Source organism: Vipera ursinii (assembly GCF_947247035.1).
Source record: "Vipera ursinii genome assembly, chromosome: 2".
In the NCBI taxonomy this organism is placed as follows: Eukaryota; Metazoa; Chordata; class Lepidosauria; order Squamata; family Viperidae; genus Vipera; species Vipera ursinii.
Window position 1 is genome coordinate 2,227,480 of NC_139513.1, and position 24,306 is coordinate 2,251,785.

At 43.8% G+C, this 24,306-nt stretch overlaps 4 protein-coding genes and 1 long non-coding RNA gene across 5 annotated transcripts in view; all 5 read left to right on the forward strand.

Moving 5' to 3' along the window:
- Positions 1-2,802, forward strand: LOC310633222 (uncharacterized protein; the record flags this gene model as incomplete). Its single annotated transcript, XM_083350906.1, has 4 exons — positions 1-307; positions 860-1,428; positions 2,443-2,560; positions 2,690-2,802. Exons 1-4 carry the CDS (start codon positions 211-213, stop codon positions 2,800-2,802), a joined length of 897 nt encoding a protein of 298 aa, XP_083207032.1. The 5' UTR covers positions 1-210.
- Positions 2,803-3,557: 755 nt separating this feature from the next.
- LOC310635615 (uncharacterized protein) lies at positions 3,558-9,074 on the forward strand. Its single transcript, XM_083354760.1, has 3 exons — positions 3,558-3,687; positions 4,555-4,681; positions 5,335-9,074. The coding sequence occupies exons 1-3, from the start codon at positions 3,586-3,588 to the stop codon at positions 7,461-7,463; spliced, it is 2,358 nt and encodes a 785-aa protein (XP_083210886.1). The 5' UTR covers positions 3,558-3,585; the 3' UTR covers positions 7,464-9,074.
- A 3,339-nt stretch (positions 9,075-12,413) lies between these two features.
- Positions 12,414-13,241, forward strand: LOC310636808. Its single transcript, XR_014491796.1, has 3 exons — positions 12,414-12,428; positions 12,675-12,847; positions 13,144-13,241. It is a non-coding gene; the product is annotated as an uncharacterized lncRNA (long non-coding RNA).
- A 121-nt stretch (positions 13,242-13,362) lies between these two features.
- LOC310634124 (uncharacterized protein) lies at positions 13,363-22,489 on the forward strand. Its single transcript, XM_083352197.1, has 4 exons — positions 13,363-13,455; positions 17,494-17,576; positions 18,532-18,658; positions 19,294-22,489. Exons 1-4 carry the CDS (start codon positions 13,380-13,382, stop codon positions 21,360-21,362), a joined length of 2,355 nt encoding a protein of 784 aa, XP_083208323.1. The 5' UTR covers positions 13,363-13,379; the 3' UTR covers positions 21,363-22,489.
- LOC310634125 (uncharacterized protein) overlaps positions 17,200-24,306 on the forward strand; it is a 35,146-nt gene continuing 28,039 nt past the window's right edge. The window contains exon 1 of the mRNA XM_083352199.1: positions 17,200-17,300. The gene's annotated coding sequence lies outside the window, so the exon portion shown is untranslated. The remainder of the gene's footprint in view (positions 17,301-24,306) is intronic.

A 24,306-nucleotide genomic window follows, 5' to 3' on the forward strand; every position in this document is an offset into this window, starting at 1 on the left:
GTAGGGGAGACCCCCCCAATCCTGCTCCTGGCTGTGCATGCAAGGGATCCGACATTGGGGGTCGGGGAGAAAGAGTTTGAGGGTGGGGGGGGGGGGAGAAAGCCCACTGGAATGCTCACATTATGCATAGACCAGGTTTGCTTCGCAGCGTTGCTAGCATAAAAGAATCCGGGGTGGGAGCATTGGAAATCTCCCAGTTCTGAGCCTCGGATGTCATTTCTGCTGGATCTGAAGACCCTCAATGTTTTTCCTGCTGTCAATGAGGCTCAGCTGCACTTCTGCAGAAGACCCTCCCTCTCAAATAATGGTGGGTTTCTGAGGGGAGGAGGGATTGAGACAGAGAGAGGAGCAGAGCTTACAAATGTGCTTTTTCCCCAAGGCAACTGGACTTTTTTTTTTTTGCTTTGAAGACCTTTCGCTTCTCATCCAAGAAGCTTCTTCAGCTCTAACTGGATGGCAGGGAATAGAAGGATCCAGTCAGAGCTTGAAGAAGCTTCTTGGATGAGAAGCGAAAGGTCGTCGAGAGAAAAGCAAGGAAGTCCAGTTGCTTCTGGACAAAGCACCTTTGGGATAACTGTCACTGAGAATCTCTATGGATCCCAAAGGTCTTAAAATGGGCCCGAAACCTCTGGTTTGACACCTGCCTCCAAAATGTCCCTTTGCCCTTGTTTTGATTAAACCAGGGGTAGGCAACTCCCAGAATTCCTGAGTCAGCATGGCTGGTTCAGGAATTCTGGTTATTGAAGTCCACAAGTCATAAAAGAGCCAAGGTTACCTACCCCTGGATTAAACCATCACAGTTTCCGAATGAGAACAGCCTGTGTAATTCTTAAAAGTTTCTTTTCCTTTTTTACCTCAGATGTAAAAGCTGGAGGCCTCTCGAGAGAGCTGAATAGCTTGAAAATCTTCTCCGGGCTTCTCGGTGCAACTCCCTCACATCCCAGGACTGAAAAGTCCTTTCCAGACTCAGGTGATCCACAGGGCCTGTCTGGATCCCTGTCAGAGAAGAGACTGGAAATGGATGCAAGCCAGCCAGCTTGGAAGAGAGTAGGAAAAGGCCCTGCTGCTGCTCAGCTTGGAAGCAGTGTGGAGATCTGGGCAGGACCCGGGCAGAAGATCCCAGAGGAGGAAGCCCTCAGTTCTGAGATCCAGCATTGGCGCTTCAGGAACAGCCCCTTTCAGGAAGCTGAGGGGCCACGAGGGCTTTGCAGCCGCCTCCACCACCTTTGCTGTGGGTGGTTGCAGCCCAATAAGCACACCAAGGCTCAGATGTTGGACCAGGTGATCTTGGAGCAGTTTCTGGCCGTCCTGCCCAGGGAGATGCAGCGCTGGGTGCAGGAATGCCAGCCGGAAACCAGCTGCCAGGCGGTGGCCCTGGCTGAAGGCTTCCTGCTGACCCAAGCAGAGAAGGAGCACAGAGGACACCAGGTGAGAGACATTTCTAAAATAAAATAGAATAAGAGTTGGAAGGGACCTTGGAGGTCATCTAGTCCAACCCCCTGCTCAGGCAGGATACCTTATACCATTTCAGGTAAATGGTTGTCCAGTCCCTTCTTAAAAACTTCCAATGTCGGAGCATTCACAACCTATGAAGGGAAGTTGTCCCACTGATTAATTATTCTGTCTCCTTAGTTCTAGGTTGCTTCTCTCCTTGATTATTTCCAACTGTTGCTTCTTGACCTACCTTCTGTTGTTTAGGAAAATAGGTTGACTCCCTCTTCTTTGTGGCAGCTTCTCAAATATTGGAACACTGCCATCATGTCTCCCCTAGTCCTCCTTTTCATTAGACAAGACATACCCAGTTCCTGCAACCATTCCTTATATGGTTTAGCCTCCAGTCCCCTGATCATCTTTGTTGCTCTTCTCTGCACTCTTTCTAGAGTCTTAACATCTTTTTTTACCTTGTGGTGACCAAAACTGGATGCAGTATTCCAAGTGTGACCTTACCAAGGCATTGTAAAGTGGTATTAACACTTCGTGTGATCTCGATTCTATCCTTCTTAACGCAGCCTAGAACTGCGTTGGCTGTTTTGTCAGTGGCAGCACACTGCTGGCTCATATTTAAGTGGTTGTCCACTAGGAATCCCAGGATTCCTCTCACAGTTCCTACTGTTGAGCCAGGCACCACCTATACACCTCCTATACCTATATCGTACCACCTATACCTATATTCTCTTGGGAAATGTTGAGGGATCTTAATATGTCTGAATTCCTAAATGTCTCCCTAAGAGAGTTTGAGGGATTAATGACACATGATGTTAAGAGAATCACATTAGAGAAATTGTTCCTGTGTTCTTCCAAAGAGTATATATGGAGCAATTCTTCCATTGGCTTCTTCCATCCCCACTGATGGACAAAGAACTCTTGCAACTTTGTGGACATGGAATGAAAATCCAGTTATTCTTATCTCCTGTTCTCTTAACTCCTTTGCTTTTATTTCAGGTTCTGAGATCCTTCCTGGCAGAGGGGTGTAACTGGATGGATCCCACAAATCCCTCTCAGGAATCCTGTTTCAGAGGGATCTCCAAGGAGGAATGTCAACATCAGAATGCCTCACTAGGTAAGGGAGGATCCTTCCACGTAGTTGGAGATTTTTCAGAGAGATTCTGGTTATTCTTAATTCTCTGTATCTTTTCATATCCTAATCCTTGGATTTTCTCTCTTCAGTCCATGTGCCACTTTTCCACAGTTGCCCCTTTGCAGAAGACTGGGACTCTTCTGGGAATCACCCTGGAGTGCATTCTCTTTGTTCTCATTGGTGGGGATAGGAGCAATCTGTCTGTGGCCTCTCTTGACGGATAATTTTAAATAAATTCTGACACAGATCGTCTCCAAAACCATCTGTCCTTGCAGGCGTGTTTCCGGGATGCCAGAATTTCAGTGGGATGGTTTCCAGAATGGTTATCTTCCTTTCGGGTGCCAGAACAGAATGGTTTTAGTCTGCAGGCAATGGGGAGATGATAAATGGTGTTTGAGTGAATGCTTTGGTTGCCAAGAGTATACTTCCTTGTCTCCTTCCTGCCCAAAAGAGAGAGAAACAAGTGGGGTTATTTCCCAGTATGTGTGGGGCTGTGGTCCTCTCTTCTTATATTCTTGCCTTTCAAGATGGAGCCCAGGAAAGGCCACCAAAACCAAAAGGTAAGTTTCCCCTGTAGAACAGAAGAAATCTTAAGTGATGCCTTCATGCTAGAAAATTATCCATCAGGTCCCTGTCAGAACGCTGATATGCCAAGGGGAGGGGGACTGTTACTTAGGGATTGAAGAATTTGTTGCTTTCACTTTGATGTATCTGTATGAGAAATAGGGAGCGGGGCGGGGGGGGGGGGAAATGAGCCATTTGGATTGACTCCTCTCTGGCCAGTTCCAGCCTGTTACCAAGGTTGCAGTACCAAGAAGACAACTTGTTATCACCTTCTCATCTCAGATGTCTCATAACACCTTCACGCCAGCGGATTGGCTCCTAATGGACTAGGCTAGGGCCTTTGGGTGGGGTTTGAACAATGGGAAATTAGATTAATGATTCACACGGGAACTTCAGATTCCGCCTAATATAAGGTCCTGCCTCAGCTATCTTCTGCTTCCATCATGTCTCTCTTCTTCCCAGGTAACAAAATGGAGTTACCATTGTTTATCGGTTCCTCTCCTTGTACTGGTGGAGCTGAAAGAATGGCTGGACTTCCAGCTCAGGTAGGAAGGAAATATAGGGGAGCAGGAAATATGGTTCCAATATAGGGGAGCAGTTGGAGACTGCATTGGGGTCATTTGAGGTCTCAGCGTGTGATACCGCTGTTCCTGAGCAATGTGGGATAGGGAAATTAGGGTTCAAATTAGGAATCAGTCACACTTTGCCTGTCTCTCTTGACTGTTTTGGAAATATATTGAATTCTTTAGTTTATATGTTGCTGGACTTAAAAAATGGTAGTTCACACTTTAAAACAAGAAAAACAATAGGATAGTGCCATCCTGGATCATTTTGGAGGGCTAATAAGGAGGTTGCCAACCTAATTTGCAAAAATGCAGTGGCATAAAAGATCTCCACTGAGAGATTTTCCTTCTTTTCAGGATTAGCTTTTTCTTCGAGGGCTTTAAGGAGATTCCCCAAAAGAACAAAGACTGGCTCCAGCTTGGCTTTTAAGAAGTTCCATTGGTGCCAGTTTGCAATGTATTACAGAAGTGCTTTCAGCGTGGCCTCTTTCCAGCTTTTTGTCTAGGAAAGAGATAAAGGGGTTAGTGGTTCCCCTTTATGGGCTGTTTACGTTGTGGATTTTTAATGTAGGTCACCTGGAGTCATCTTTGTGTGAGTTGGGTAGCCATATAAATTGTTTAAATAAATAAAAACTTCCACATAGATAGAAAGGATGTATTGTATAACACACACACACACACACACACACACAAAAGAGATCAGGGAATGGTGTTATCACATAACATCTGGAGCCCAACCAGGGAAATGTCCAAATAAGCATTATAGCACTGTGTTTTTAGGATTTGCAGATTAAAGGAAATCTTGCAGATTCTTCCTAAGTTTTCTTACTGGAATTCTTCTTTGTTCAGGGTCTTGTGTCCTTTGAAGAGTTGGATGTCCATTTCACCAGTGAAGAATGGTTGCTCCTGGATTCCAGACAGAAAGCCTTGCACCAAGAGGTCATGTTGGAGACATGTAAGATCGTAGCCTCTCTAGGTAAGGTTTCCTCTGGATCGGGGGTCGGCCTATTTGCAACTGGGTGATGTGGCTGGCACATGAGTGTGCATGTGCACAGCTCCACTTGTGTGAGTGTCACAGGTGTGTGGGGCCTCACTTGCGTGAGCATCACAAGCACTTGCAGCCCCACTTGTGTGACTGTCGTGGGCGCTTTGAGGCCCCACTCGTGCGAGCGTCGTGGGCACTTGGGACTTCACTTGCACAAGCGTCGCAAGTACTCGCAGCCCCACTAGTGCAAGCGCTCAGGGCTTCACTTGCATGAGCACTTGGCACCTCAAGCGAGCATGACGGGTGCTCTTGGCCCCACTTATCATGTGAACAATGGTGCTCATGCGCATGCATGTGGGTGCACACGAACCTGCGCCTCCCACTAAACCATCCCCTCTTTCCCCCCTGGGCTGCCAACCCAGAAAGGTTGGGGAACTCTGCTCTGGAGGAAAATTAAGTCAGAGTGAGGAATCATTAGACAGCTTATTTACACCTTGGGAGATCTATACAGATGTTTTTGCTTATTTCACGTATCCTTATCACCATATTTTTTTCATACAATTATTTTACAATGATATGTATATTCTGTTATCAGACATCTGACCTTTCTGATTTCCTTTCTCCCTTCCCCCACCCCCCCAAAGCAGTCAATGTGCAGAAGTATGAGCATTGCCAAGAGACAAATCTGGTGCCATTGCAAATAATAAAAATTGAAATACCAGAAGAGACATCCGCAGATAAGTGGGGAATGAAGGAACGTGAAAAAAGCCAAACATACAGTGGCAATGAAATACTCACTCTTCAGTGTGCGAAAATTGATCACTTTCTGACCAAGTGTATTTGCAAGGAAAGCAGTATGTGCAACACACAAGAGAGTGGGGAAATATGCAAAGGAAAATCCATGTTTGGTAATGACTTTGAAATGAAAAAGAGCTCCAACAATAAAAGTTGTAACATTATTCCCCATAAAATGATCTATATGCAGCAGAATCCCTATAAATGTGAGGATGAGAAAAACAGTTGCAGTTCAATTAATTCCCTTACCTCCCAAAAAAGGATCCATACAGGAGAAAAACCTTATAAATGCCTGGAGTGTGGAAAAAGCTTCAGCAGCAGCAGTTACATAACCATCCACAGAAGGGTCCACACTGGAGAGAAACCTTATAAATGCATAGACTGTGGGAAAAGCTTCAGCATAAAAAGTTCTCTTACTTCTCATAAACGGGTTCATACAGGAGAGAAACCTTATAAATGTCTGGAGTGTGGGAAAAGCTTTGGGAACAGAGATCATCTGACTTCTCATCAAAGGATCCATACAGGGGAAAAACCCTATAAATGCATAGACTGTGGAAAGACATTTAATTGGCATGGCCACCTGACTTCTCACAAAAGGATTCACACGGGAGAGAAACCCTATCAATGCCTGCAGTGTGGGAAGAGCTTCAGTATGAACAGTTCCCTTACTTCTCATAAAAGGATCCATACCGGAGAAAAACCCTATCAATGCTTGGAGTGCGGAAAAAGCTTCAGTATGAACAGTTCTCTTACTTCTCATACAAGGGTTCATACCGGAGAGAAACCCTTTCAGTGCCTGGAGTGTGGAAGAAGCTTCAGTATGAAAAGTTCCCTTACTTCTCATCAAAGGATTCACACTGGAGAAAAACCCTACAAATGTGTAGACTGTGGGAAAAGCTTCAGTATGAAAAGTTCCCTTACATCTCATCAAAGGGTCCATACGGGAGAGAAACCCTATCAATGCTTAGAGTGTGGGAAGAAGTTCAGCCATAGCAGTCAGCTTACTTCCCATAAAAGGGTCCACACAGGAGAGAAACCTTTTAAATGCACAGTGTGTGGAAAGAGCTTCAGCAACAGCAATCACCTGACCTCCCACAAAAGAATGCACACAGGGGAAAAACCCTACAAATGTACGGATTGTGGAAAAAGCTTCAGTATGAATAGTTCCCTTACTTCTCACAAAAGGATCCATTCAGGAGAAAAACCCTATAAGTGTGTTGAGTGTGGAAAAAGCTTCGGTATGAACAGTTCTCTTAGATACCATAAAAGGATCCATATGGGAGAAAAACCCTATAAATGCATAGAATGTGGGAAGAGCTTCATCCGGCGCAGCGATCTTGCTTCCCACAAAAGGATCCACACGGGAGAGAAACCCTTTAAGTGTACAGAATGTGGAAAGAGCTTCAGTATAAACAGTTCTTTTAATTATCATAAAAGGCTCCATACAGGAGAAAAACCCTACCAGTGCGTGGAGTGTGGGAAGAGCTTCAGCAAGAGCAGTGTTCTGGCTTACCACAAAAGGATCCATTCAGGGGAAAAACCTTACAAATGTACAGACTGTGGTAAGACCTTCAATTGGTATGGCCACCTTACTTCACATAGAAGGATTCACACGGGAGAGAAACCCTACAGATGCCTGGAGTGTGGAAAGAACTTTAGTCACCGTGATTCCCTTACTTCCCATAAAAGGATCCACACAGGAGAAAAACCCTATAAATGTATGGAATGTGGGAAGAGTTTCAGTCACAACAGTCACCTTACTTGTCATAAAAGGATCCATTCAGGGCTGAAGCCGTATATATGCAATGAATGTGGAAAAACTTTTGTTACAAGAGGTTCCCTTACTAAACACATTAGTATCCATACAGGGGAGAAACTGTATCATTGCACAGAGTGTGGTAAGTACTTCCGGTTGAAAAGTCATCTAAATTCCCATAAAAGAATACACAACAAGAAAAAAATGGTAGAAATGCTTTGAAAGTGAACAGGAGTCTTACAGAGGGGGGAACTCATGCACAGTGTGTGGGAAAACCATCACATGGAGAAATCAAGTTAATTCCCATAAAGGGACTAATTCAAGTTTCTGGTAAAAATCCTGTGGAAGATACCTGAGATGAACAGTCCATCTTTTTTTTTAGAAAATTGGCCACCATGAGAATTTGAATAAAAGCATGGATTTTGGAAAGAACTCTCAGGGTAGATTTCTTAATACCATTTTACCACAGTGAGGTCCAATTCATGAGTATATATTATTAAATTAACAGAGTAACAGAATAACAGAATTGGAAGGGATCTTGAAGGTCTTCTATCCCTGGTCAAGCAGGAATCCAAATACCATTTCAGACAAATGGCTATTCAATGTCTCTTTAAAAACCTTCAGTGGAGGCAAGTTGTTCCACTGCTAAATTGTTCTGTCAGGAAATTTCTCCTTAGTTCTAGGTTGGTTTTCTCATTGATTAGTTTCCATTCATTGCTCCTTGTCCTGCCTTCAGGTGGATTCTTGACTAGACCTCCAAGGTCACTTCCAACCCTTATTATTCTATGCTCTATGTTCTTTTTTGTAGCAGTCCCTTGATATTGGAACACTGCTATCATGTCCCCACTAATCCTTCTTTCCATTAAACTAGACATACGCAATTCCAGCAACCATTCTTTATGTTTTAGCCTCCAGTCCCTTAATCCAGAGGTCCCCAACCTTTTGGGCACCAGGGACCAGTTCCATGGAGAAAGGTTTTTCACAAACTGGAGAGTGCGTGGTTTTGTGTGCTGCCTGCATCCCATGGATGGAGCTTTGCTTGTTTGTGCGGACTGGTTGCTGGCATGCCACAAACCGGTACTGGTTCACGGACCGGGGGCTGGGGACTCCTGCCCTAATCATCCTTTTTGCTCTTCTCTGCACTCTTTCTAGAGTCTCCACCGTTTTTTATATTGTGATGACTAACACTGGATGTAATATTCCAAGTGTGGTCTTTATATGTAAATTGTTGCATTCATTATGTCAACATAATGAATGCAAGCAAAGCAGGGGAAAATATATGTACATGGATTATAGATCTAATTGTGTTTAAATTACTGACCTTTAAACATGCTATTGATTCTTTTTTTATATATGTGCATAGGTTTCATTTACAAGTGAATTTTTTTCTAAATATTTATATGTACATTTCTGTTTAGTCTTGTATTTGTTTGGTGCAAACTTGTATTAATCGAACTGAAAGGAGAAATAGAGCCAGTCATTTTATGATCGCAGCTATTGCCTCTTTACTTTAAAAATGGTTTTATTGATCTAGCTGCAGTATACCATATGAGCAATGTCTTTTTTTTTAAGGAGGGACTTAAATAGCTTGATTTAAATTGTTCAGTTATTAATTTCTCCACATAAAGTAACCAGAACCACATTTTCTATTTGTTAACGTTTTAAAATGTCACTTTAATGCCACTATTTTATTTTGTGATATCAAGGTGATCAGAAAGGTCAATCTAATATGAGGTTTTAAGGGACCATGCAATTGCAAATTAGGAACAACTCCTTTTATTAGCATGATTGTGCATTTGTGCTTTTTAATCTTAGTATAGCTTTTAAAAATGTCTCCATATATTCTAATTATTAACTATATTTCTTGCGTTGCAAGGTTAATATAATAAATTATTGGGAACAACTGTTGTGCTGTTTCCTAGTTAATATGCATTGAAGAAAATTAAATGAAGAAACGAGATGAATATGCAAATTTCCATGGAGGGGTAGAAGACTGGAATAAAATGTTTGAAAGAGGTAGAATGTGAAATGAGTTCAGATCTGATTCAGTTTCACACTGCACAGACAACGATGCATATAAATCCACAGAATATGAAAAAAGCATTTGCAAAGCAGGATCCACCTATAAAGGCAGCACAGAGGTGAAACCAGACCTTATAAAATGTAGGAAGATCATCTCCTTATAAATGTATGGAACTTGAGCAGAACTTCCTAATTATGTAATTTTACATCTATAGAGATAATCCATGAAACATTGATAGTACTTTGGCCAATTTCATCTTCTTCCTTTACACCAGAGGACTTGGAAGATCCTTTTTGCCTTTAAGTATTTGCACTTCAAGGAGTGGGGAGATCCGGGCAGAGTCTACATTTATCTTCCCATTCTGTGGAATTAAATAATGTTAATTGAATGAGACTACTCAGTATATCTTATCCTCCAGCCAGCAATTTGACCCTTTGCCTTTGAAAATGAAGACTTACCATTATTATTTTGAAGGATCTTTGGGGGTGAGTGGAGGCTGAGGCTTTGAAGGGGATCAGGGGCCAGGATCTGGGGATCCTCCCAGTCATTCTGCCTCAGCCATGGGGTGACCCCAAGGGGTCAAATGGGAGGTTTCCCATCAGAGAAGCTGCTGAATTGAGGGGGGCTGCCCCCCAACTGTACTCCTCCTGTTGGGTTGGGGCTTTTATCCGACCTGCCTTAAATGCGTTTGGACGTGACAGACCTCCTAGCTTCGAGGGGGCTAGGAAGGGGCTCCTGAGGGGGACACTGTGGAGGTGGAAGAGGGGCCCAGAGGACCGAGAAAAAGGTGGAGTCGGGTCAGTCCCTGAGGAGCCCCAAAGACGCTCGATGGCGGCGCTTCCCTCAGAGCCGTCTCTCTCTCTCTCCCTCCCCCTCGAGCAAAGAGGCTCCTCCCACCCTTCTCGGGACTGCTTTTCCCGCTTCTCCGCCTGAGGGAATCGCGCTGGGAGGGGATTGGCCAGAAGGGAGAGAGAAGGGGAGGGGTCTCCTTCAAGCTCCCGCCTCCCTTGCCCTGCAGCCTTTTCTCCCTTCTGTTGAGTCATCTGTCTCTGGGCGGAATCTCTCGTGATTTCTCCCGGCGGGGCGTTTGTCTGTCTGTCTGTCTGTCTCTCTCTCTCTTACCCACATTGTGTGCAGCCGCAACTGGAGAGGACCATTCCGGGTTAAACTGGGGTGTCCCGAATAGGACACAACGAAGCAGTGTCTAGGGGAGGCAGTGATTACTGAGACGTGGAAATCCCAGTCTTCTATAGTTGATGGCGTCCAAAATTGTAACGCTCTCCTCCAGCCACAGCCCACTTGTTTTTTCACAAGACCCCCCCCCCCGTGACACGTATCTCCAGCCTTCCACCTGCATGGTGGACTTTTGCTTTGCAGAGGACTCTCTGTACGCCTCCCCTCCTTCAAACGTCTGCTTCACGGTTAGCCCGTTTCTTCTGTGAGAGTGGGAAGTTGGAAGCTGGATAAGAATCAGATGAGGAGGATGTTATTAAAGTCTATTTCTGCCTTTTAGAGTACTGGTCCTCCTTTCCACTTCCCCTTTTTTCTCACGATCCTTAATTACATAATTATTACGAATCATAAATACTGGAGCTGCATGATCCACAACTGGGTATACATTCCCATTTCTTGGGGAAATATTGATGAACAAGAATATGATTTTGAGTCATTTCACTGTCCATTGCACTCAGCTTGCAAGGCGGCTTCTCGTGGGATTTCTTTATGGATAAGTAAAAAATAATCTGGATCAAATTTGTTGCTCCAGGCAGTCTTTTATGGGACGTTTGGAGGATGGAAACAGGGATTGGTCCTCCTTGCTTCTTCATCTGGTCTGGAAGATGGAGGAGGAGAAAACTAAAAGAATGTGGTCCTGGCAAATTTGCTCACAATTTTATGAGGATGTGATCTACAAAAGGGGGAAACATCAGCAGGTGTCAAGCTCAAAATAGGAGAAGCAGCACAAGGTGTCACGTTCTGCCAGATTTGGGGAAAAGCCTCATCACCACCCCACTCTGATCTAGAAAATCAGTCCCCCATTGCCCCAGAAAGGCTCGTTAGCATGTTAAAATACGACGTGTGTACACATTATAGGATGGAAAACTGGGAGGATAAGGAAATTGTGTTAGATGCCTGTGCATTAACAAACAACTGAATTACAGTACGTTGCTAGTATCCTGTGAAAAACTACAAAAAGTCATGTATGACTGTTGGGGGTTCCTCCTTTTGCGCATCAATAAAGATTTGCTCAAAGAATTTCTCACATCCAGTGGACTTAACTGGGCATTGCCTCTGGGAATGGATCACTGTATAATCACCTGTATTTTTGACAAAGGAATGTCTATTTTACTTTCTGTGGAAACTTAATTTTCCCATATATGTTTTCCCTAGAGCTCTGTATGAGTCTCTCTCTCTCCCTCACTCTCACTGTCTGTTTGTGTGTCTGTGTGTGAGAGATGCTGTCAATTGGCTCCCAAAGGACGTAACCAAAATCACCTCCTGGACCTTTCTGCAGGTTAGAATCAGAATAGAGCTGGAAGGGACCTTGGAGGTCGTCTAGTCCAGCCCCTGGTCAAACAGGAGTCCCTATATCATTTCAGACAAGTGACTGTCTAAGTCTCTTCTTAAAAATCTCCAGTGTGCCCGCAATTTCTGAAGGCAAGCTGTTCCACTGGTTAATTGTCCACGCTGTTAGGAAGTTTCTCCTTAATTCCAGGTTGCTTCTATCTTTGGTCAGTTTCCATCCATTGTTTCTTGGGGTGTGCTTTGGAGAATAAGACTGGCTGAGAAGAGCAACAAAGATGATTGGGGGACTGCCACAAAGAAGAGGGAGCCAAGCTATTCTCCAAAGCACCTTCCAACTTATTATTAATTTGACTACCCTCTTTTGGGGGGCAGCCCCTCAAATACTGGAATACTGCTATCATCAGGTCGTCATTTGCACAACGATGGGGAGGGCTGTTATCTCCCCATGGCTTTTATCGGATGCTAAATGGCAGAGAGCGATTTCCACGGCAGACCCGGCTCCGACCACAGGTAGGGGTGGATAGCCTCCACGGCCGTGATTTCACCGCAGCTCCCAGCAGGAGGCGCTCTCTTGGCTGCCGGCTGATTGTGTGCCACTGCGCATGCTCGCCTCCGTTTGCGTGGACTGAAAAGTGCCGGTTGTGAGTTGCTCCCCGGAAATCTGGGGGAGGGGTGGCGGACAAGAGGGGGTCCCGCGACTCAGATCCTTCCCAGGGGAGAGGAAACAGACTGCGAATTGCTAAGCTTGGAGGGAGCGGGGAATCCACCCCATAACTGCTCCGGGCTGTGTATGCAGGAGATGCAATAACGGGGGAGGAGGAGAAAGTTGAGGGGGGGAGGGAGGGGAGAGGAAGCCTAAAGGGACTACTTGCTCACGTCTCCTTCAGGTGCAGCTTCCAAGACTGGAAGGATCTTTGGAGAACCAGCGGAGACCAGTTGCCCGACGGTGCCAGCGGCTGAAAGCTTCCTGGCGAGCGTGGGAGAGGAGAAGAAACAGGAATAGAACGAAAGGGACCTTGGAAGTCTTCTAGTCTGAGCCCCTGCTCCAGAAGTGTCCCAGGTCAGAGATGCTTCTTTGGGGAAATGTGAAGGGATCCTTCTGTGCTTGAATTCTTAAATAGCTTCCTGAGAGAGTTTTGGGTGATTGATAATGCAAATAGATAATTTAGAGAACCTCATTAAATCAATTGTCTTTTCATTCTTCCAAAGAGTATCTCATTTGGAGCAATTCTCTCATGGGCCTCCATCCATCCCTATCGATGGACAAAAGGTTTTGGCCACTTTGTGGAAAGAATATAAAATCCAGATCCTCTCATGCCCCATTCTCTTCAGCCCTCTCCTTTGCTTCTATTTCAGGTTCTGAGGTCCTTCCAGGAATGGAGGCTAATTGGGTGGATCGCACAAGTCAAGGGATCCTCAAGGATAAAAATGAATGTCAGGGCACTTCACTAGGTAAGGGAAAACCGTTCCATTGGATTGAAGATTTTCTAGAAAAATTCTTGTTGCTAGCTGCGAAGTCGTGTCCGACCCATGTCGACTTCTCTTCAGCCCTCTCCTTTGCTTCTATTTTAGGTTCTGAGGTCCTTCCAGGAATGGAGGCTAATTGGGTGGATCGCACAAGTCAAGGGATCCTCAAGGATAAAAATGAATGTCAGGGCACTTCACTAGGTAAGGGAAAACCGTTCCATTGGATTGAAGATTTTCTAGAAAAATTCTTGTTGCTAGCTGCGAAGTCGTGTCCGACCCATGTCGACCCTATGGACAACGTTCCTCCAGGCCTTCCTGTCCTCAGAAAGATTCTTTTGTTGTTGTTAGCTGCGAAGTCGTGTCCGACCCATCGCGACCCTATGGACAACATTCCTCCAGGCCTTCCTGTCCTCTACCATCTTCTGGAGTCCATTTAAGCTCACGCCTACTGCTTCAGTGACTCCATCCAGCCACCTCATTCTCTGTCGTCCCCTTCTTCTATTGCCCTCGATCTTCCCCAGCATTAGGCTCTTCTCCAGGGAGTCCTTCCTTCTCATTAGGTGGCCAAAGTACTTGAGTTTTAGCTTCAGGATCTGGCCTTCTAAAGAGCAGTCAGGATTGATCTCCTCTAGGACTGACCGGTTTGATCGCCTTGCAGTCCAAGGGACTCGCAGGAGTCTTCTCCAGCACCACAGTTCAAAGGCCTCAATTCTTTGGCGCTCAGCCTTTCTTATGGTCCAACTTTCACTACCATACATTGCAACTGGAAAGACCATAGCCTTGACTATACGCACTTTTGTTGACAGGGTGATGTCTCTGCTTTTTAGTGTGCTGTCTAGATTTGCCATGGCTTTCCTCCCCAGGAGCAAGCGTCTTTTAATTTCTTGGCTACAGTCCCCATCTGCAGTGATCTTGGAGCCCAGGAAAATAAAATCTGTCACTACCTCCATTTCTTCCCCATCTATTTGCCAGGAATTGAGAGGGCCAGATGCCATGATCTTGGTTTTCTTAATGTTAAGTTTCAACCCAAGTTTTGCACTCTCCTTCTTCACCTGCAACAAGAGGCTCTTTAGTTCTTCTTCACTTTCTGCCATTAGAGTGGTATCATCTGCGTATCTTAGGTTGTTGATATTTCTTCCGGCAATCTTAATTCCAACTTTTGATTCATCTAGCCCTGCCTTTCTCATGATGTGCTCTGCATATAAGTTAAATAGGCAGGGCGACAGTATACAGCCTTGCCGGACTCCTTTCCCAATTTTGAACCAATCAGTGGTTCCGTGTCCAGTTCTCACTGTTGCTTCTTGACCCGCATATAGGTTTCTCAAGAGACAAATAAGATGGTCTGGTACTCCCATCTCTTTAAGAACTTGCCACAGTTTGTTATGATCCACACAATCAAAGGCTTTAGCATAGTCAATGAAGCAGAAGTAGATGTTTTTCTGGAACTCCCTAGCTTTCTCCATGATCCAGCATATGTTGGCAATTTGATCTCTAGTTCCTCTGCCTCTTCGAAATCCTGCCTGCACTTCTGGTAGTTCTCGATCCACATACTGCTGAAGTCTAGCTTGTAGGATTTTAAGCATGACTTTACTAGCATGAGAAATGAGTGCAATGGTGCGATAGTTTGAACATTCTTTGGCACTGCCTTTCTTAGGAATTGGAATGTAAACTGATCTTTTCCAATCCTGTGGCCACTGTTGAGTTTTCCAAATTTGCTGGCAAATTGAGTGTAGCACTTTTACTGCATTGTCTTTTAAGATTTTGAATAGCTCAGCTGGAATACTGTCACCTCCACTAGCTTTGTTGTTGCTCAGCTTTTCTAAGGCCCACTTCACTTCACATTCTAGGATGTCTGGCTCGAGGTCAGTGACCACCTCATTGTGATTATCAGGGACGTTAAGCTCATTCTTGTATAGTTCTTCTGTGTAATTTTGCCACCTCTTCTTAATCTCTTCTGCCTCTGTTAGGTCCCTGCCATTTTGGTCCTTTATCATGCCCATTTTTGCATTAAACGTTCCCTTCATTTCTCCAATTTTCTTGAAAAGATCTCTGGTCCTCCCTATTCTATTGTTTTCTTCTATTTCTTTGCACTGTTCATTTAAGAAGGCATTCTTATCTCTTCTAGCTATTCTCTGGAATTCTGCATTCAATTGGGTGTATCTTTCTTTTTCTCCCTTGCCTTTCGCTTCCCTCCTTTCCTCAGCTATTTGCAAAGCTTCCTCAGACAGCCATTTTGCTTTCTTGCATTTCTTTTTCTTTGGGATGGTTTTGGTTGCTACCTGTTGTACAATGTCACGAACCTCTGTCCATAGTTCTTCAGGCACTCTGTCTATCAGATCTAATTCCTTAAATCTATTTGTCACCTCTACTGTATATTCAACAGGGATATGATTTAATTCATACCTGACTGGCCTAGTGCTTTTCCCTACTTTCTTCAGTTTAAGCCTAAACTTTGCAAGGAGAAGCTCATGGTCTGAGCCACAGTCAGCTCCTGGTCTTGTTTTTACTGACTGTATAGAGCTTCTCCATCTTTGGCTGCAGAGCATATAGTCAATCTGATTTCTGTGTTGACCATCTGGTGATGTCCATGTGTAGAGCCGTCTCTTGGGTTGTTGGAAAAGAGTGTTTGCTATGACCATCGTATTCTCTTGACAGAATTCTATCAGCCTGTGCCCTGCTTCATTTTGCACTCCAAGGCCAAACTTGCCTGTTATTCCAGTTATCTTTTGGCTTCCTACTTTAGCATTCCAATCCCCCATGATGATAAGAACATCATTTTTTGGTGTTAGTTCTATAAGGTGCTGTAGTGCTTCATAGAACTGGTCAATTTCATCCTCTTCAGCACTGGTGGTTGGGGCATAGACTTGGACTACTGTGATATTGAATGGTTTGCCTTGGATTCGAACTGAGATCATTCTGTCATTTTGAGGATTGTATCCCAGTATTGCTTTTCCTACTCTTTTATTGACTATGAAGGCTACTCCATTTCTTCTGAAGGATTCTTGCCCACAGTAGTATACCTGATGGTCATCTGAATTAAATTCACCCATTCCTGTCCATTTTAGTTCGCTGATACCTAAGATGTCAATGTTCAGTCTTGTCATCTCTTGTTTGACCACGTCCAGTTTTCCTTGATTCATGGATCTTACATTCCAGGTTCCTATGGAGAAAAAATCTTTACAGCATCGGACTTTCCTTTCACCACCAGACACATCCACAGCTGAGCGTCCTTTCGGCTTTGGCCCAGTCGCTTCATTCTTTCTGGCGCTACTAGTACTAGCCCTCTGCTCTTCCCCAGTAGCATATTGGACGCCTTCCGACCTGAGGGGCTCATCTTCCAGCGTCATATCGTTTTGCCTTTTGGTACTGTCCATAGGGTTTTCATGGCAAAGATACTGGAGTGGGTTGCCATTTCCTTCTCCAGTGGATCACGTTTTGTCAGAACTCTCTGCTATGACCTGTCCGTCTTGGGTGGCCCTGCACGGCATAGCTCATAGCTTCATTGAATTACGCAAGCCCCTTCGCCACGACAAGGCAGTAATCCATGAAGGGGAGAAAGATTCTAGTTATCCTTAATTCTCTGTATCTTCTCCTGTCTTCGTCATTGGATTTAGTAGAAGGTGATCCAATAAGAAAGCTATAACTCCTTTTTCAAGCTAGAAGACTTAAGGTGCACAAAGGAATTCCCTATGGTTTGCCTTTTGCAGAAGATTGATTCTTCTAGCATTGTCACCTTGAGTTGCAGTATGGCTCCTCCATCACAAGAGATTTCTCTTTGTTCTCAATGATGCAGAAGACAGCAACCTGTTTTTTGGCTTTCCTTAAGAGGTAATTTCGACTCAATACCTGCACAGATCCCTGCTGGACCATTTCCAACACTACCCATCTTGCAGACATGTTCCTGGGCTGCTAGAATTTCATGAATTGCTCTTCTACATGGAACACGATGGTTTCAAGCTGCAGGGAATTGGGGGAGAAGTTGCAGGGATTGAGCGAATGCTTTGGTTGCCAAGAATATACTTACACGGTTTGTTCTTCAGTGTGTGGTGGGGCTTGGTCTTCTCCTTTTGTTCTTGGCTCCTGTGATGGAGCCTATGAAAGGCCACTGAAGGGAGAGTGTAGAAGAGGAAAATGGAGGTTTCCTGAGCAGGACAAGAAAAAATATTAAGTTGTACCTTCAAGCTAGAAAAGATGAAGTTGAACCCTTTCCTCTTTCCATCCTGTCTCTTTCCTTTCCAGTGGATGAAATGGAGTCACCACTGTTCACTGAATCATCTCCTTCTATTCATGGAGCTGAAAGAACTGCTGGATTCCCAACTCAGGTAGGAAGGAAAAGATCAGGACCCAGATTGTTGGGGGCAATAAGCTGACTTTGTAATAATGCCGCTTGGGGGGGGCGAAAGCCCTAATAAGCAGGCATATACATAGAATGAAGGCTATTGCTAAGCACATTGGTTTGTGCTTAAATTGTAAGCCGCCCTGAGTCTTCGGAGAAGGGCGGGATATAAATGGGATTAAAATAAAATAAATAAAATAAAATAATATGGGGGAGCAGTAGAGAACCTCTAGTTTCCTCTGGGGACTCAACATACGATACTGCTATTCCTGAGCAAAACACAACAAGAAAATTATAAATCTAAATTCATGATCAGTCAAACCAAGCCCACCACTCAACATTTAAGTTTTAAAAATGTATGGAATTCCTTAGTGGTTAAATCATTCTGGTTTCAAAAAACACCACCTGGCAGTTCATGTTGTCTATCTCAAGTAAAGCAGACAGGACACATGAATAGATAAGCTAAATCTACTTTATTGTAAGTGTAATCTTGTTTTTGGGTCATTGGGGAAAGGGATAAAAACAGGAGGAGCAGAAACTGTCTTTGTATGTCATCTGCATCTTAATGGCTGGAAGTGCCTTCCTTGTATTTTCATGAATGGGAGCAAGGCTGGTCCTTCAAAGAACCACAAAGACCTGGTTACCATGTCAGACAGAAATCCCACAGAATCTCTTGCAAACATCATGAAATGGTGAAGCCCTTGGTAGATGGTGTGTCTAAGGCACACTCTGCCACTTGATCAAGGCAGGTTGATGACACTGAAGGTCAGCAGAGTCAGTTATGCCCTAATTGGCTGTCAGCCGTAGGCTGTGAATTCTGCCCATTTTGTAATGTGTGGAGTCCAATCAAGAATGTTCACTTTATGTTTTTCGGATTTGCGGATGAAAGGAGATCTCACAAATTCTACCAAGTCTGCTCACAGGGATTCTTCCTTGTTCAGGGTCCTATGTCCTTTGAGGAGGTGGCCGTCCATTTCAGTAGCGAAGAGTGGTTGCTGCTGGATCCCAGCCAGAAAGCCCTGCATCGAGAAGTCATGTTGGAAATGTCTGCGATGGTGGCCTCTTTAGGTAAGGGTTCCTCTGGAGGAAAATTATGTCAGAGCAATGATTCACTAGACTCTTTAGTCACAACTTACATATATATGTATCTTGTTAAAAATGATTTCATCTCTTCTTGTGTCCTCTTACGTTAATTCCAATTTCCCTCATAGTCCTCTTAAGTAGCACAATTTCATTTAGAAGAAAGAGATCAGTGGGGTGATCAGTCATTCTGGCAAGGGTTGACATTTGGTCTTGTGGTCATCCTGGGCCCGTGACATCACTGCAGTTATTGGGAAGATGATGAGGGAGAGGATGTTTTCGCCTATTGCAGTTGTCCTAATAGGCAACAAATTTTGTCTTGTGTCATTTTGTAATGAAATGCAATGACATTGTCTTATTGAATGTAACTTAGGTGCATCATATGTGAGACAATTTGAGTGCCATGTCCTGACATCAAACCTGTTCTTGCTTTAAATTTTTAACTGCCAAGAATGAGGGTTAGACCAGAAGCCATGCTAGTCTTGTAAGTTAATAACCAATATTCATGCTACCATTTCCCCCGTTTCTTTCTCTGCAGGTGCCCAGTAATAGATAAATCTATGCATTGGTACAGCAAATTGTATGTTGTGCATTATTCTAATTTATTTTTCTTCCCCCTCAAGCACTGGATGCGCAGAAGAAGGAAAATCACCAAGAGCCAAATTTAGTGCCATTGCAAATAATCAAAATTGAAATACCTGAAGAGGCACCTACAAATAAACAGGAGAGGAGAGAAAAAACTATTCTTGAATGTGTGGAAATGGATCGCTTCCTGACCCAACATGACTCCAAAGAAAATACGGGGAAATGTCAAAGCAGAAAAAGATTCAAAGCAAACCCCAATTTTAGTAACCAGTTCAAAACTGAAAAGAGCTTCAGCAGTAATAAACTTACTCCCCATAAAATGACCCAGGAAAGGGAGGAGCTTTACAAAGGTGTGGACTGTGGAAAAAGCTTTGGGTGGAGAGGTAATCTAACTTCCCATAAAAGAATACAGTCAGGGAGAAAGCCCTATAAGTGCACGGTCTGTGGGAAAAGATTGAGTTCAAACAGTTCCTTTACTTCTCATAAAAGGATCCACACCAGAGAAAAACCCTATAAGTGCCTAGAGTGTGCAAAGAGCTTCAGGAACAAGGAGTGTCTCAAATCCCACAAAAGGATCCATTCAGGGGAAAAACCTTATAAATGTGTGGACTGTGGTAAAAGCTTCAGTGTGAAGAGTTCCTTTAGTTTTCATAGAAGGATCCATACTGGAGAAAAACCCTTTAAATGCATACAGTGTGGGAAGAGCTTCAGCACTGGTAGTTACCTGATATGCCATAGAAGGATCCATTCAGGGGAAAAACCCTATAAATGTGTAGACTGTGGAAAAACCTTCAGGATGAACACTTCTTTTACTAAGCATCAATTGATCCATGCAGGAGAGAAACCATTTAAATGTCTAGAGTGTGGGAAGAGCTTTAGGCAAAGTGGTGGCCTTGCTTCCCATAAAAGGATTCATACGGGAGAGAAACCCTATAAGTGTATTGAGTGTGGAAAGAGCTTCAGCGTAAAGAGTTCTCTTACTTCTCATAAACGGATTCACACAGGAGAAAAACCCTATAAATGCATAGAATGCGGGAAGGGCTTCAGGGGAAGCTCTGCCCTTTCTTCTCATAAACGGGTCCACACAGGAGAAAAACCGTATAAATGCATGGAGTGTGGAAAGAGCTTCACAAGCAGCAGTTACCTGACTTGCCATAAAAGAATCCATACAGGAGAGAAACCCTACACATGCCATGAGTGTGGAAAGAGCTTCTCTAAAAAGTCTTATCTTACCTCTCATGAAAGGATCCACACAGGAGAGAAACCCTACAAATGTACTGAGTGTGGGAGGAGCTTCAGCCAAAGCAATGAACTTACTTCCCATCACAGGATCCATACAGGGGAAAAACCTTATAAATGCACAGACTGTGAGAAGACCTTCGCTAGCAGTGCCCATCTGACTTACCATAAAAGGATCCACACAGGAGAGAAACCCTACAAATGTATTGAGTGTGGGAGGAGCTTCAGCCAAAGCAGTGAACTTACTTCCCATCACAGGATCCATACAGGGGAAAAACCTTATAAATGCACAGACTGTGGAAAGACCTTTGCTAGCAGTGCCCATCTGACTTACCATAAAAGGACCCACACAGAAGAGAAACCGTATAAATGCTTACAATGTGGAAAGAGTTTGAAAAATAGCAGTCACCTGAAGTACCATGAACGGCTCCACACGGGAGAAAAACCCTACTCATGCCTGGAGTGTGGGAAGGGCTTCAGGCAAAGCTGTGCCCTTTCTTCTCATAAATGGGTCCACACAGGAGAAAAACCGTATAAATGCATGGAGTGTGGAAAGAGCTTCAGAAACAGCAGTTACCTGACTTACCATAAAAGGACCCACACAGGGGAGAAACCCTATAAATGCTTGGAATGTGGAAAGAGCTTTAGTGATAACCACACCCTTACTTCCCATAACAGGATCCACACGGGAGAGAAATTGTATGTATGCAATGAATGTGGGAAGAGTTTGAGTTCAAGCAGCTCCCTTATGCACCACATTAGTTCCCACACACGGAAGAAATTCCATCAGTGCACAGAGTGTGGGAAGACCTTCAGATTAAAAAGACACCTTACTTCCCATAAGAGGATCCACACAGGGGAGAAATAGAAATGTATGGAATGCAGAAGGAGTTTTTGTGAAAACAGTATGCTTCTCAAGAAAGAATCCACAGAGGGCAGAAAAATATTCTGTGGCATGCAGTCAACTTATTTCCCAAATTAATATGACTCACATAAGGGATACATACAAGTTGGGAGGGAGATCCCTTTAGGGACTGAAGTGTTCTTAATTTATGAAAAAAATTAAAACTGTCTAACGATATGGAGTGTAAAAAGAATAACATCTGTGGAAAAATGTGGTGAAAGTCTTTCTTCTTTCAGAGGATTGCCATAGGAGAAACTGAAGAAATGCATATATTTTGGAAAGCTCCCAGGATAGTTCTTAATTCCAAAGATAAAATCTGTTAAACAATTGCCTCTCCTTTATTTAGCTATAAGTAGCATCTGAAGTGACTCTGAGATCAGTCTCCAGGCTTTCTAAGAGCTGCTGTATGCAAGCAAAGCAAGGGAAAATGTAGATATGTATAGTCCTTTTAGTTCTAATTGTGTTTAAAATACTGGTTTTCAAACATGTAGCAAAGTATTTAAGCTATTTTTTTCATATACTGTATGTCCACAAGTTTGGTTTACAAGTGAAAATCTCTCCCAAATGTTTATATGTACAGGCAGTCTGGTGCAAAATTGCATTAACCCAGCTGAAATGGACTTTATAAATGGCTTTATTTATCCGACAGTGTATCACATGAGCAATATTTTTTTTAAAAAAGGACTTAAATTGGTTAATTTAAATTACCGGTATTCATTGTTCAGTTTCTCAGATTAAAGTAATTGGTACTGTATTTTCTATTTTCAAGATTTTCAAATGTCACTTTAGTGCAGACATGTCAAACTCGTGACGTTGCACAACATATCAGGGCGGTTTTGCCATTGCCGGCAATAGGGTGGGCGCAGCTTCTGCATGACGCATCCGGTCCCTGGGCCGGCAGTTTGACACCCCTGCTTTAGTGCCTCTATTTCATTTTGTGATACCAAGCTGATCAGAAAGGTCAATCGTGCTTGACCTGTTAGGGGATCGTAGCATTACTATGGTTTTGGAGAAAACTGTTACTAGCATCATTGCGACTCTGTGCTTTTTATCTTAATGTAGCTTTTTTAAAAATAAATGTCCTGATTATTAACAACCTTTCTCATTTTGAAAGGTTAATAAATTGTTGGAGACAGTTGTTCTGCAATGTAAGTGATGCCATACTTAATATACATTGAACAAAAAAGTTAAATGAAGAAACCAGATGAATATGTAGGAGAACATATGGGGAGGGGGGAGAGTGGAATTAAATGTTAGAAAGTGGTAAGAGGAGGTGGAATGTGTTCGGATGTGACTGTTTCACACTGCAGAATGATGCATAGAAAACCATGGAATGAGAAAAGGATTAGCAAGATAATCTTTGAAAGAAGCAAACAACAAGAGAAATTGTAGCCTATAAAATGTGGGAATTTTTTTTAGAATTTTCCTAATTATGTAATGTTACATGTATGAAGATGATCCATGCAACATTGATCATGCTTTGACCAACTTTAATCAAAGGGGAACCAGAGAACTGATAACTCTTTTACTGCTTTCTACAGTCTGAACATACATTTGACCTTTGAATGTTAGACAAGGATTTGTACTTCAAGGAGGGGGGGTGTCTGGGTATTAAATGAGAAAATATTTGTCTTCCCAGTTAATGCAATATAATAATGTATTAATTGAACACATTAATTCATTAAGACGTTAATTTCTTATTCTAGAGCCAGCAATTCCACCCTTACCCTTTGACTTTAAGAGATACCATCATTATTTTGAAGATAATCTAACCTAAAAGGAACAGGACCACAATTGTGGGAGAGTGGAGGCTGAGGCCTTGAAGGGGATCAGATCCCAGGGTCTGAGGATCCTCCCAGTTATTTCACCTCAGCCACAGGGTGACCCCGGGGGATCTACTGAGGGTTTCTTATCAGAGAAGCTGTTGAATTGAAGGGGCTGCCTTGCAAGTGTGGCCCTGTTCCTTTTATGTTGGGGCTCTTATTCGGTATGACTGAATCAGAGACATTTGAATGCATTTGGGTGTGATGGGCCCCCAAGGTCCTTGAAAGGGCTGGAAAGGGACTCTTGAGGTGGGCACTGTGGAGGGGAGGGGGCCCCTGAGGGAGAAGAGGGGCCCAGAAGGCCTAATTTGTAATCTGAGAAAGGAGTCAAATCCACCTCTCAGGAGCCGCAAAGATGCCCTCCCACCCCTCTCAGAACTCCTTTTCCCACTTCACCACTTAGCAAATCAGATTGGGAGAGGTGTGGTCAGAGGGAAAAGGAAAGGGGAGGAATCACAAGCTCCTGCATCCATTGCCCTTGAACCTTTTCTCCATCTCCTGAGGGTTGCACAGCCCCCTTCAATCGTGCCCCCTATCCCCCTTCTTACCTGGGAGCAGGACTTCTTACCCCCTCACTTCCAAGACTGGGACAGCACCATCACCAGCAGGAACAGGGGACCCCAGCAGAACTCATGAAATGCTCCCCACAAACCCCCACTCAAGAGGGGGGAAGAAGTGGAATTGGGAGGAAGGCATTTCGGAATTGTGTTGCTAGGAATAAGCAGGAGCACCAATTGGAATCCTCTCTTATGCCATATCATCTGTCTCTAGGTTGAGTCTGGAGCCCCAACTTGAAGGGACCATTCCGTGTTAAACTGGGTGTCCTGAAGGGGACACAGATGGGTCCTGAGTGAAGCAATGCCTAGGGGACAAATGATTGCTGAGATGTGCAAATCCCATTCTTCTAGCTGATAAGTCTCCCCCAACCACATCTCTCATTTTTCACCCCAACACATATCCCTATCTTTCCAACTGTATGATCAACTCTTGCTTTCCAGAGGACTACCTGTATGCCTCCCCTTCAAACTTCTTCCACTTCATGGGTAGCCCATTTCCCTGACCTACCTGTGAGAGTGAGAAGCTAG

Excerpts from the sequence above, each read along its gene's own strand:
- LOC310635615 (XM_083354760.1), top strand. The coding sequence starts at position 3,586 with ATGTCTCTCTTCTTCCCAGGTAACAAAATGGAGTTACCATTGTTTATC. Across the intron at positions 3,688-4,554 it reads TGGCTGGACTTCCAGCTCAG|GGTCTTGTGTCCTTTGAAGA; the intron begins GTAGGAAGGAAA and ends TTCTTTGTTCAG. Across the intron at positions 4,682-5,334 it reads TAAGATCGTAGCCTCTCTAG|CAGTCAATGTGCAGAAGTAT; the intron begins GTAAGGTTTCCT and ends ACCCCCCCAAAG.
- LOC310634124 (XM_083352197.1), top strand. The coding sequence starts at position 13,380 with ATGGAGGCTAATTGGGTGGATCGCACAAGTCAAGGGATCCTCAAGGAT. Across the intron at positions 13,456-17,493 it reads ATGTCAGGGCACTTCACTAG|TGGATGAAATGGAGTCACCA; the intron begins GTAAGGGAAAAC and ends TTTCCTTTCCAG. Across the intron at positions 17,577-18,531 it reads CTGCTGGATTCCCAACTCAG|GGTCCTATGTCCTTTGAGGA; the intron begins GTAGGAAGGAAA and ends TTCCTTGTTCAG.